At 43.0% G+C, this 13,449-nt stretch overlaps 1 protein-coding gene across 1 annotated transcript in view; it reads right to left on the reverse strand.

Annotated features, from left to right (window-relative positions):
- Positions 1 to 13,449, reverse strand: part of ACER2 (alkaline ceramidase 2) — an 88,321-nt gene that overhangs the window by 47,738 nt on the left and 27,134 nt on the right. The window contains exon 4 of the mRNA XM_033919617.1: positions 7,054 to 7,191. Coding sequence (XP_033775508.1) covers positions 7,054 to 7,191 — 138 coding nt within the window. The remainder of the gene's footprint in view (positions 1 to 7,053; positions 7,192 to 13,449) is intronic.

Consider the following 13,449-nt stretch of genomic DNA (forward strand, 5'->3'; position numbering starts at 1 on the left):
AAGTTATAAAATTTGTAGATGACACTAAACTCTGTAGCAGGGTTAAAACTATAGGGGAATGTGATGAACTACAAAGAGACCTGACAACATTGAAGGAGTGGGCGAACAAATGGCAGATGAGCTTCAATATAGAGAAATGCAAGGTCATGCATATAGGGAAAAAGAACCCGATGTTCAGCTACAAAATGGGGGGGGGGAGGCTGGTACTGGGGGAAAGGAACCTTGAAAAGGACTTGGGAGTGTTGGTGGATACAACAATGAAACCAACGGCGCAATGCGCGGCAGCCTCGAAGAAAGCAAACAGAATGTTGGGCATTATCAAGAAGGGTATTGCAACAAGAACGAAGGAAGTCATCCTACCGCTGTATCAGGCGATGGTGCACCTGCACCTGGAGTACTGTGTCCAATATTGGTCGCCATACCTTAAGAAGGATATGGCGATACTTGAGAGGGTCCAGAGGAGAGCGACACAAATGATTAAGGGTATGGAGAACCTTTCATATGCTGACAGGTTAGAGAGTCTGGGGCTCTTCACCCTGGAGAAGCGGAGACTCAGAGGTGGCATGATAGTGACTTACAAGATTATGAAAGGTATTGAGAGGGTGGAGAGGGACAGGTTCTTCAGCGTACTAGGAACTACAAAAACAAGAGGGCACTCAGAGAAATTGAAAGGGGACAGATTTAGAACCAATGCCAGAAAATTCTTCATCACTCAGAGGGTGGTAGATACCTGGAATGCGCTCCCAGAAGATGTAATAGGACAGACTACATTAAGGGGTTTCAAAGAGGGACTAGATAAATTCCTGAAAGATAAGGGGATTGAGGGCTACAGATAAAGGAGGACACAAGAGCAAAAAGGGCAAAGATAAGAGGGAAGAAGAGGGTTATATAAGGAAGAAGGATTCCAAGGGTTAGACAAAAGATCACTTACAGGTCATGGACCTGATGGGCCGCCGTGGGAGCGGACCGCTGGGCTCGATGGACCCTTGGTCTGACCCTGCGGAGGCAAATTCTTATGTTCTTATGTTCTGATCTGAAAACGAAAGGTTACCTTCAAAAGCTAATAAAAATATATATATATTTAGTCCAATAAAAAAGGTATCACATTTTTTCCTTTATGTTTTTATTCCTATATACAGTATTATCTGATTTTACTGAGCTTGGATCCAAGATTCACAGTCAAAGATGTCATTTGCTGTCCCCATGATACGAAGAGAGAAAAAAGATCATGTTAAAGACTGTTATTTCTGTCTGATAGATGTTTGGGGCTTTTCTTTCATAAGCAAAAAGTACATTTCATATCCTAATTTGCTATCAGCTTTCAGATCACATTTCAGCCAAACTCTGCATGACAGAAATACTGCAAGGTTATACAGTGGTACCTCGGAATCCGAACACCCCAGAACTCGAACAACTTGGAAATTGAACTATTTTTTAAATTAAATTTTGCCCCGGAATCCGAACATACAGGAGCTGCAAGCGTTGCTCAGCCCAAAGTTTCCCCTCTGACGCAGCTTCCTGTTTCCGCCTGGGCTTTGGGTTGAGCACTTCTTGCAGTTGCCGATCTTGCTGCCTATGCCGGCGGGGGCCCGATCTTGCGGTCTATGCCAGGGGGGCCCGATCTTGCGGTCTCTGCTGGTTGAGGGGCCTGATCCAGTGTGTTTACCGTTAAATTTATTTGAAAATATGAGTTTCTGGGACCAAGGAACGGATTAATCCAGTTTCTATTATTTTCAATGGGAAAAATTGTTTTGGAACTCGAACGGAGTTCTGAACGGATTAAGTTCGGATTCCGAGGTACCACTGTATTCTGATTCAGAATTGTAAATTCTCAATGCTCATTAGGATTACTTAATCAAATATGATCTACTTCTGTATCGTTTTATCTTTTTCCTCCTTTTTATCCTTCAAGGGGTATTTTTGGTAGTGCGTCTAAGTTTGACTGTGGATGTTTCCCACAAAATGACCAAAAGTCGGGGTGGGGAAATATCCATTTTTGAAACTGCTAGACATCCAAAGTTTTGGGGAAAATGACCTATTAAGACGTCTGGGCCATCAGGACATCCAACCTTTCTTTTTCACCATTTTCAACCACAAAAACATCAAAGTTCAAAACATCCAAATCCAGACCATTTGGACATGGGATGGGATAGGCCAGATTTGTAATGGACTGGTCACAGAGTCATGCCAACAGAGCAGTGGGGTACCATAGAGGGCACTACTGTGAACTTCACATAAAGGGTGCCAGATGTACAATTCACCATAACCCCTTAAAATTTATGGTGAGCCCTCCAAACCCCCACCTCCCAACCTACTATGCCCACCTGTTTACCACCCCAATAGCCCTTATGGATGCAGGTAGCACCTATATGGTGGAAACACCCAGCACCAAACATTCAGGGGACTGATGAATCCTGCCCAAGAGGGCTCCATGCCAGGTGAGCTCTGGACACAAGGGGTGCTACATGCAGATGGCTACGCTTACAGTCTTCTCTGTTGTATAACAGCTTAAACCAGAAATAATAAAGTAAATATAATGCTTTTTTTAAATTTTAAATCCTTTACATCTATCTTGGGTTTTTGGCCTCTGTGACAGTGCTTTGTTGAAGTCTCCACAACCTCATACATTTTTCACATTCTGTTGGGTTTAAAAAAAAACCAACCAAAACAACATTCCGGAATGCATTAACCCCCCAGCCCCCCCCCCCCTTTACAAAACCACGAAAGCAGTTTTAACACCGGTTGGTGCACTGAATGCTCTGCGTTGCTCCCGACACTCAAGAGTTCCAACTTCCTATGAGCATCGGAAGCAGCGCGGAGCATTCAGTGTGCCGGCCAGCACTAAAAACTGCTATTGTGATTTTGTAAAAAAAAAAAAGGAGGGGGGGAGGTAAATTAAGAGTTTGTTCCACTGACCTATACAACCATTACATTTTCACTTTTAAAGGACAATTACAGGAAGGTTCAGAAAGCGTGGATAAGAAACCCAAAAGTTTTGGATTGTGTTAAGACTTCGCTCCTACCTTGACTTAATGCTTGGAGGAAGCCTCTCTTGCTATGATGATAGCCATGAGTCATTTGGATAAGCATATGCCAGTTTTGCACAGTGCAACAGTGCAGTTCTGCGTTTGGAAGAGCCACTGCCCATATCTCTTGTTATTGCGAGATACTGGTCTGGACCTAACCTTCGGTCAATGGAGATTTATTTAGGACACAATGGCTGGGAAACATTGTCCCAAGGAGGCACCACTGAGCAATTAACGCAGAAGTAAAACAATGCTGTAGACAAAGTAATGAGAGGAAGAGGAAAATCACGGAAAACTCTGGTATAAAGGAAAATACACTTACAAAGTCCTGGCATGATGCAGGTGAAGCATAATAAGTCCTTTGGATAATACTAAAGATGAAGAAACCAGACCTCAAAGAAGAAAAACCCCCTTTTTCTTCCTGCTCTAATAAATCAGTTTATTAACAATTTATAAGACATGTCTTACTACATTTGCCAGCTGGCACATACTGATTGGGAAATACCCTGTTGAGTCAACTGCTGGGCTAAGCGAAACTTATGAGAAGGAACAAGCAAGCAAGACTTAACTCTTTTGCATGGCAACAGGGCCTCACATCTGCCAGGATATTATGAAAAGATGAACACATCTCATGGTCAGAAATAGAATTCTTGAGAATATCATTTAGTAAGACGTGTCTTGTGATAATGAAGCGGGGGTGGGGTGAGGCTCAGAATTGCTTATATGGTAAATCAAAGGGGCATTTGCGGGAAAAGGATAGGCCTTACGGTAAACTGAACAGACGTATAGCGTGACACGAATATATAAACCAATAAATGAATCTACTTATATAATGACGTGTAAGAAAAGAACCAATAAAGATGTATCATATGATTTAGACCAACGTGGTGTTGACCACCAAGAAATGTATAAAACTAGGCCTGTAAGCGGAAGTAAGCAGAACAGACGTCAGTGGATCCTCAGGCCTGAAGATCACATTCTGTTACTCTATATGCTGAATGCTTTATTCTTGTAAGCTGTTACTGATTTGATAATAAATATACTTATTGATTGAAACCAGTATATAGCGTGTGAGGTCTCTAACTCGAGGTAGGCCTAGACAGCGGCCTACTTCAGTAGGCCCAATATTCAGACCGTGGGAGGCAATTCGGCTACGTCTTGCAGTCGGCGTCAAACCTGGAAATTCAATTTTGAGGACATACAGTATCTGGCCACCAGCACTGAATTTCCGGTCTAAGTTCAGCCACATTTCACATAGCCAGCCAAGCCATAGCATCCAAAGGCAGACCCACTATCTGGCTGCTAGACTTAGCCAGTCAGTCAATGAATACTGGCACTAACTAGCTCTGCCATGTGACACAGCCGGTGACCAGCCTAAATGCTGACCAGGATAGCCAGCTATCTCCTGCTGAATATCGGCGGTTAGCTGGCTTAGTGTTCTTTAGCCGCCAGAAAAAAAAAAGTCCTGAATATTGGGCAGATAGTAACCATGTCTCGCCGTTGCTGATTGATGCCCATTGGCTTCCAATCGGCCATTGCATCTTTTTTAAAATAATGTTGCTTATATTTAAAACTTTAGCATTCAATGAACCCCAATTTATATCAAGATTGTTAATACCACATAATACTCTACGACCACTTCGGTATTCAAGCCAAAATTTACTTTCAATTCCATCTTTGAAAATAATAGGCACGAGACGAACAGACATGTTTTCTGTGATGGGCCCTCAATGGTGGAACTCTTTGCCACAATACATTAGAAATGAGAAAGATCTTACATTGTTCAAAAAATCTTTAAAATCTTATCTTTTTAATGACGCTTTTAATACTTAAACCTCCAATAAAAATCTCAAGATGTACCAAAGTTTTAACTACCCCCTTTCCCTTTTGTTCTTTCCTTCTTGTTCTTTCTACTAAGATAAAAATTGTAACTGTTCCTCTTTCCCTCCCTACTCATGTATATAATATATAAAATAATTTTAATATGTTTGTCCTTTTGTAATATACCCTATTTTTAATTTTGTTTATCGCTTAGTAATTCTAATAGATTCATCAAATACTAATAAACTTGAACTTGAACTTTATATTAAAAAAAACAATACAAGGGTAGGTCTTCTCTCATTGAATGCTTGTTATTTTTGTTGCGTGCTGTCAAATTCGGATTTATTAATAATGAGTAAGTTCTGTGCATCCTTGTTATGTGCATTCTTGCTCCAGATAGAATCAGTCTCTATTTCAGGGGTAGAGAACTCTGGTCCTTGAGAGCTGTATTCCAGTCGGGTTTTCAGGATTTCCCCAATGAATGTGCATGAGATCTATTTGCAGGCACTGCTTTCAATGCATGTTCATTGGGGAAATCCTGAAAACCCGACTGGACTACGGCTCTCGAGGAGCGGAGTTCCCTACCCCTGCTCTATTTCATAAGAACAGCTTTACTGGGTCAGACCAATGGTCCATCTGGCCCAGTAGCCTTTCCTCACAGTGGTCAATCCAGGTTACTAGTACCTGGCCAAAACCCAAATATTGCAACATTCTATGCTACCGATCCAGAGCAAGCAGTGGCTTCCGCCATGTCTGTCTCAATAACAGACTATGGACTTTTCCTCCAGGAATTTGTCCAAACCTTTCTTAAAACCATCTACGTTAACTGCTCTTACCACAACCTCTGGCAACGCATGAAATGTTGTTCAACTTTGCTGAGAGGATGCATTTAATCATCATTTGTTTTCCTACAAACACAACAACCCTCCAAGGACCTGTGGTTAATAGGTCCCAGAAGACTTTTTCCCACCTGTGCTCTTCTTCCCTTGCTTTTGTCTGCTCAGCGGGTTCTAAGTTCTGCCTTTCACTTCAGCTGAGACTGGATGTTTTTACTCTAGTAGTAATCCAGGACTGCACTGCATTTTGTCATGTTTTTCTGTCTCTGGATTTCGCAACCAGTTGAATGGTGGGTAATCTGCTCTTTGCAGGATGATTCAAGGAGATGCCTTCTGGCATCATTAGCACATGAGAGTTTTGACACTGTACTTCTCCCCCAGCCCTTCCCGATAGTTATAAATATGTTTGCATTCAGAAATACTACTGCACCTGTACTAATCCAGAAAGGGTCAAATTTAAAGTGGGGCTACTTAATCTGTCAAGTAGGAAGTACCATGAGTTGCCGCAAGAGGCCATGTGAGCCATTTTGAAAGGCTGTCGTGAGAGGGCCATAGGAGAGGCCTAGGGGATTTGGCCAATCAGAATTTTAGGCCACTCCCAGCACATCCCAGAATGCACTAGGAGATGGGCCTAAGGTGCCTAAAGCCCCTCCTAAAGACCTGTCCGTCCATCTAAAAAAGGTTAAGGGGCAGGGATCTCAAAGTCCCTCCTTGAGGGCCGCAATCCAGTCGGGTTTTCAGGATTTCCCCAATGACTAAGCATTGAAAGCAGTGCATGCACATAGATCTCATGCATATTCATTGGGGAAATCCTGAAAACCCGACTGGATTGCGGCCCTCAGGGAGGGACTTTGAGACCCCTGTTAGGAGGTGTCTGGGTGGGGTTAGGGGAGGGGTTTGGGTGGGGTGGTCCAGTGGGGGTGGGCTTGGGGGGATCCTGGTGGAAACCTTTGAGGGGGCTGGGAGATGTCTGGCAGGAGGGACTGGGCATCCCTCCTGCTGGCAAACTTTTGGAGGTTCGGGGGGGAGGGGGGTCCGGCAGGAGAGATTGGGCATCTCTCCTGCCGAGCTCAATGTTTTTCAAAACTCGGACAAAGTGCCGGGTTTTGAAAACCCGTCCGAATGTCTGGACAGTCTTCTAAAAAGAGGGCATATCCAGGTAAATCCAGACATCAAGAAACCATACTATAACTCAGCCCAGAATTGTATGACTAGGGTCCGGCCTTGTAGAAATTAAAACATGTAACTTTTCAAACCTTGCAAATAAGCCAATAAGGTGTTGGCTGCCAGCCAGGGAATGTGTAATTGACTTTGAATATTAGCCCAAAGGTTCTGTTCACTTTTTTTAATACCATGACCCTCTGACCTACCTTTTCAGCTCTGTAATAAGAAGCACTGTGCAGGGGACACCCAGGGTCATCAGAGAGATGCTGTTGATGGCTGGTTTAATAAAAGCAAGACACGTGGTAATTCCGGATAAGACACCAACTATAGCTTTAAATCGCCACCTAAAATTAAAAAATCCAAGCAAACCTGTCACTATGAGAAGGAAGAAAAACAAAGAAATATCCTTCTTACTCATTCGTCATCTGCCTACCATGGATGGGGATGTATAAAAGGAGCTTGAACTGCTGGAGCAAACAGCTTTTCTACATCATGCCAGCATTGCTTACATGCTGCTGGCACCACTGTCAATCTGCTTTGCATTCTTGACTATTCTAAACATTTTTAGTCATTCAAGACTTGCTTTCTCTAGGGTTAGCTCAAAGATTCAGCAGCTATGCTGCACATTCTAATGAGGGAGAACTGGGTTGGATTCTTGAGCCCAGCTCCATGGACAGGCTACGTCTAGGCATTAGGTGCCTCAGCCATCACATTACAGTGACACCTGGTGGTCAGACTGGGGCTGCACACTTATTAAACTGAAGAGAGTAACAGTCTCCACCAATGTTCATCAGGACTTAGCCACCAGGAACAGCTCCCGGCTGGCTAAATCATGTTTGGCTGGCTATCTGCCAATATTCAGCAGGACTCAGTCAATATGGGAAAAAAAGGGGACAAAAAGTATCTCAAATAGAAGGGAGATGAAATGCAATGTACAAAAATATATAAAGAACTCCCCTATGAGATCTTTTCTCTCAGTAATTAAATGAGGACAAGTTCAAAGCAATATTCATCAAAAGAAAAAGTATGCTCAGAGACCTGGAGGCCATGACAGGGGAATACTCCCACATATGTAGCCCCACCATCCAATCATAGCATATCTCTCATTGACTCTAGCTTGCTTTAGTAAGTAAAACGTCACAATCCTTCACATGATTTCAAAAAACCATTTAAGAACTTATCTACTTGAAGGTTCCGATGCAATGAATCACGTTTTGACCCTGTGTTGAAACCTTCAAGTAGATAAGTTCTTAAATGGTTTTTTGAAATCATGTGAAGGATTGTGACATTTTACTTATTAAAGCAAGCTAGAGTCAATGAGAGATATGCTATGATTGGATGGTGGGGCTACATATGTGGGAGTATTCCCCTGTCATGGCTCCAGGTCTATGAGCATACTTTTTCTTTTGATGAATATTGCTTTGAACTTGTCCACATTTAATTACTGAGAGAGAAGATCTCATAGGGGAGTTCTTTATATATTTTTGTAATATTCAGCGGGAGACAGATAGCCAGCTATCTCCCGCTGAATAGTGGGTTCTCCGGCCAGCCAGCTATGTCATGCGACATAACTGGTCACCTGGCTAAGGTGACCAGCTATGTTAGACAGACCCACCTAAAAAGCAGGTCTATCTTTGGCTGTTAGACTTAGCTGGCCAGCCAATAAAAATCAGTTTAGACAGCTAAGTTTGCAGCAGCAAACTTTGCCGTGGATATTCAATGCTGGTGGCTGGATATGGCCCTGGCACTGAATGTCCTTGATCGCTGTCAAGCACAGGAGGTAACCAGGCTGCCTCCCGTGGTCTCAATATCGGCCCCAGTTAAGTGTAGTCCAGGACTTTAATGCAGCAGCAAGGCCAAACAGGGCAAAGGGGTTAATTTTTTTTTTTTTTTAATGGAGAAAAGCTCTTTTTAATGGAGAAAAGAGTTCTCGAGAGTGGAGGCTCATGGAACCGATTCTGGTTCAACGGGAAACTCAAAGTAGCAAAAAGAAACTTCAAGCGCAAAAGACTTCCTGCTCCAAGCTTACACAATGCTCCCATGCCCAGGGCAATTTAACAGGGGTAGGATTACCAGATGTCCAGGAAAACACGAACATGTTCTCTTTTTAGAGGACTGTCCGGGTGCCCAGAGGGATATCCAAAGCCCGGCAGTTTGTCCGGGTTTTGGAAGGTCTAGAGCTCGGGGGCCACGTCTGGATGGCCTCTGCGCATGGGCGGATGTTGATGTGACGATGCCACATGCATGCTTGTGGGTGTCATCGAGCCGACATCCACGCACACACATTTAGCACACATTTATTTATTTATATTCCGCTTATCCTACAATTCTATGCGTATCACAAATTATTCAGGCACTCAAGCATTTTTCCCTATCTGTCCCGGCGGGCTCACACTCTATCTATTGTACCTGGGGCACTAGGGGATTAAGTGACTTGCCCAAGGTCACAAGGAGCAGCATGGGATTTGAACCCACAACTTCAGGGTGCTGAGGCTGTAGCTCTAACCACTGCACCACACACTCCCCACAGAGTGCACATGCACAGAGCACATCCAGACGTGGCTCCAAGCTCGGGAAAGGAGACATGCAGTTTCAGTGGGGCAGGGCTGGTGCTAGGGGGTGGAACGGTGTACGGTCAGGTGTCCTCTTTTTTTTTTTTTAAAGAGGAAATCTGGTAACCCTAAACAGGGGTGATCCTCTACTGTTATTTCAGCCCCCAAATTATACAACGTCTGTCCAATTATAACATATTTACACAAATGCACTGACAAATAACTGTGGGGTCCTTTTACTAAGGCGTGCTAGTCATTTTAACACACGCTAAATATTAGCGCATGCTAAACGCTAAGGCGTCCATAGACTATAATGGACATTTTAGCGTTTAGCGCACGCTAAAACGGATAGCGTGCCTTAGTAAAAGGACCCCTGTGTTTTCAATAATATCTTAAACTTAACACAATCGGCACATAAATGCAGTTGTCCTGGCAGTGCGTTCCACTGTTTCACTCCTGCTATTGCAAACATAGTAGCCCTTGTCTCAGTATAAAGCACTTTCAACCCTCTGGCAACTGTCAGCCTCATTCCAGCTTTAGACCTTAATGCTCTACCTCAGGGTAAGGAACTCCGGTCCTCGAGAGCTGTATTCCAGTCGGGTTTTCAGGATTTCTCTAATGAATATGCATTGAAAGCAGTGCATGCAAATGGATCTCATGCATATTCATTGGGGAAATCCTGAAAACCCGACTGGAATTTGGCTCTCGAGGACCGGAGTTACCTACCCCTGCGCTACCTGGTCGATATTTCTCCAACAAAATTTGAAGACATACCTGAAGAACTATGGAGAGCACCTTGGACATCACCCCTTATTTTATATAGAGTGACCAGGCTGTTTGTGTGAGTGGGCACAGGGTCCAGGAAAACCCAGACTGGACTCTGCCACAGGAACTCTGGTCAGCGCTGGTTACAGAATGGCGCTTAGAGATGATTTCTCTGCCAAACGTTGGGCGTCAGGATTTACGCCAACTGAAACCTGGCGTAAATCTTGGCACTTCATTTAGGTGTGGATCCTTGGTATTCAGTAACTCCGCACGCATCTTTAGCAAACACTCCTGGCCCGCCCTTGCCCCTCCCGTGGCGACACCCCCTTCTGAGCTGCATGCTACAAGATTTGTGTGCAGATTTTTTAAGAATACTGCTCAACAAGATGCATGCACAAATCCAGATTGTTGACAATTAACATTGATCGTTAGCATTCAATTTTTGGCGATAATTGGCTCGTTAGCCAATTTAATTGCACCCAAATCTCAGGACAGCATGCAATTTTGCACACCATTTATAGACTCTGGGGGTTCCTGTGAGATTATAGAAGATTTACCGATTTATTTTAATTTGATATACCTCTATATTACAGAGCAATCTAAGTGGTTTACAATCATAATAAAAACACAACCCCTCCCCCCAAAGCCCACCCACAAACAGAATATTCATGCCACCCCTTTTAAAACTGGGGAGAATGAGTGTGGAAGTCAGTTACTGTTGGATTAGAGGGGACAAACCACACTGGTTTCATTTTTGTCCAGGGTGTCTTTCATAATTAGATTGTAAGCTCTTTCAAGCAGGGACTGTTGTTTGTGTGTTTAATGTATAGTGTCGCATGCGTCTGGTAGCACTATAGAAATAATAAATAATAGTAATAGTATTAGTAGTTTCATTTCATTAACAGCGAGTGCTTGCAGAGCTTACAGTGTAAAGCTAAAGACTGCTGTGCATTGCTGGGCCTGCCATGACTGAACGTTGATGGGGGCAGCATTTTAAGAGCACCCTCCCAGGAACAACTTCCACGTAAAATGTAATCCATCCCGAAAAGCAGCAGACTTTCTTCCCTGAAAATACCACAGCTTGAACTCTGCCACAGCTTGAACTCTGTTTTGTTGCTATTGTTCCTGTGAGCTGACAAATTTGTGCGTTTCACAAATAATATGCAGAAGTGGCATGCAGTCATGTGAACACGAGTCAGGAAACTGCTTCGGCTCCAGCTGACTACTAACCTTTGTGCAGACAGAACAGCCGATGTGATGGAAAGAGGGAAAGCTAACCTCAGCTATAAGGAAATCGGCTAATTTGTCACAAAGACATCAACTACTATCACAGAGGCAACACTGGGGGTGGAAGCGCTATTCAGATCTTAACCCTTTCAGGACCAAGGGACATATTTGTCCCATAACTTTAAAATCCTATAAATTTTGATCGGGATAGTCTACAGTTCTAAATTTGATATGTACGGATTCCATAGGATACTGCCTTTATGTAAACAAACTGGTTCCGACATTCATTCATTAGCGTCGTTGCCAGATTGACGAGAAGATTCACTTGCCACACTGTCCATAAGCCAGAAGTGTGATTTTTTAAAATAAAAATAATGATATTTCACAAAAAAAAAAATCAATTTTTTGGCATCTGCAAGCCCTTTTTACCATAAAAATGTCATCAAAACCACAAAAATTGGCCTACGATCCTTATGGTCCTGAAAGGGTTAAGGTACTGGAGCTTCCAGCTATAACATTACAGTAAGAATCTGGGCAAAAAGTGAGAACATGGTACAGACAAAATGGGAATTCTGAGGCATAAGAGATTTTCTTTAAAAAAAAAAAACCAACCCAAACGCCTCTCCCCCCAAAATTCAGCAGGAATTAAACAGCTGGGAACAGATCCAGATCTGTTAAGTCCCGTTTGGCCAGCTATCTGATGATATTCGGCGGGAAATATCCAGCTATCTCTCACTGAATAATGGGTTCGCCGACCAGTCTGGTGACCAGCTATGTCATGCAACACAGCTAGTCACCGCCAATTTTCATCAGCTGGCTGGATAAGGCATGCAGCCAGACAGTGCCTAAAAAGCAGGTCCAAGTTTGCCCGTTAGCCTTAGCCGGCCAGCCAACAAAAATCAACTTGGCCTGCTAAGTGCAAGCCACAGACCTTTGCCCTGGATATTCAATGCTGGAAACCCTGGCATTGAATATCCGGGATTACTGCCTCCCGCGGTTCAATATCGAGACCTCACTAGTACAGCTTTTGAAAAATACTACAGCAGTTCTGAATACTTTTAGATGACACAAATGCTTCATAGTAACATAGTAGATGACAGCAGATAAAGCCCCGAATGGTTCATCCAGTCTGCCCAACCTGATTCAATTTAAATTTTTTCTTCTTAGCTATTTCTGGACAAGAATCCAAAGCTCTACCCGGTACTGTGCTTGGGTTCCTACTGCCGAAATCTCCGTTAATACCTATTCCATCCCATCTAAACCCTCCCAGTCATTGAAGCCCTCTCCAACCCATCCTCCCCCAAACGGACATATAAAGACACAGACCGTGCAAGTCTGCCCAGTACTGGCCTTAGTTCAATACTTAATATTATTTTCTGATTCTAGATTCAGGCAAGGATACTGGAACAATGGCACTCCTACCAATGGCACCACCAAGAACTGACATCCCTCCCTCCTTTCTCCCCACCCTTCTTTTTTCCTTACTGACATCTTTTCTCACATTTGTCAGTTCTTTCACTCAGCCTCCATGCCATTTTCATTTTTTCTATCTTTCTGATACTTTTGTCTCCCATAACCTCCACAACCTCTTCATCCATCTCACTTTCTTGTTTCAAGTTTCAAGTTTATTAAGATTTGTTATCTACTCAATATCATATATTTCAATGCAATTTGTTAAAAAAAGGGGAGGACAAGACAAGACATTAGATACAAATTATATATGTTCTGAAACAAACTGGTACAAAAGGCAAGAGGGATGAACTACAATCTTTAAAGAAAGAAAAGAAACATTTAGGGAAGAACACAAATGGTGGGAACACATAAAAAAAATAATAATAATAATTTGGCGACCTGCTCGAAAGATTGATGGCGACCTACTCATAAGATTGATAAAGGTCTAAAGGTTTAGTAATTGGTGAGTTTTGCTGTCTATGTTTTGACTGCGTCCTTATACAGAAAGCTTTTTAAGAAGCACTTGAATTTTTCTAAGGAAGGTTCATTATGCAGATATAATGGTAAATTGTTCCAAAGCAGGGGTGCTATGGCTGAGAAAATGGT

The sequence above is a fragment of the Geotrypetes seraphini genome, chromosome 1 (genome assembly GCF_902459505.1).
Source record: "Geotrypetes seraphini chromosome 1, aGeoSer1.1, whole genome shotgun sequence".
Taxonomy (NCBI): domain Eukaryota; kingdom Metazoa; phylum Chordata; class Amphibia; order Gymnophiona; family Dermophiidae; genus Geotrypetes; species Geotrypetes seraphini.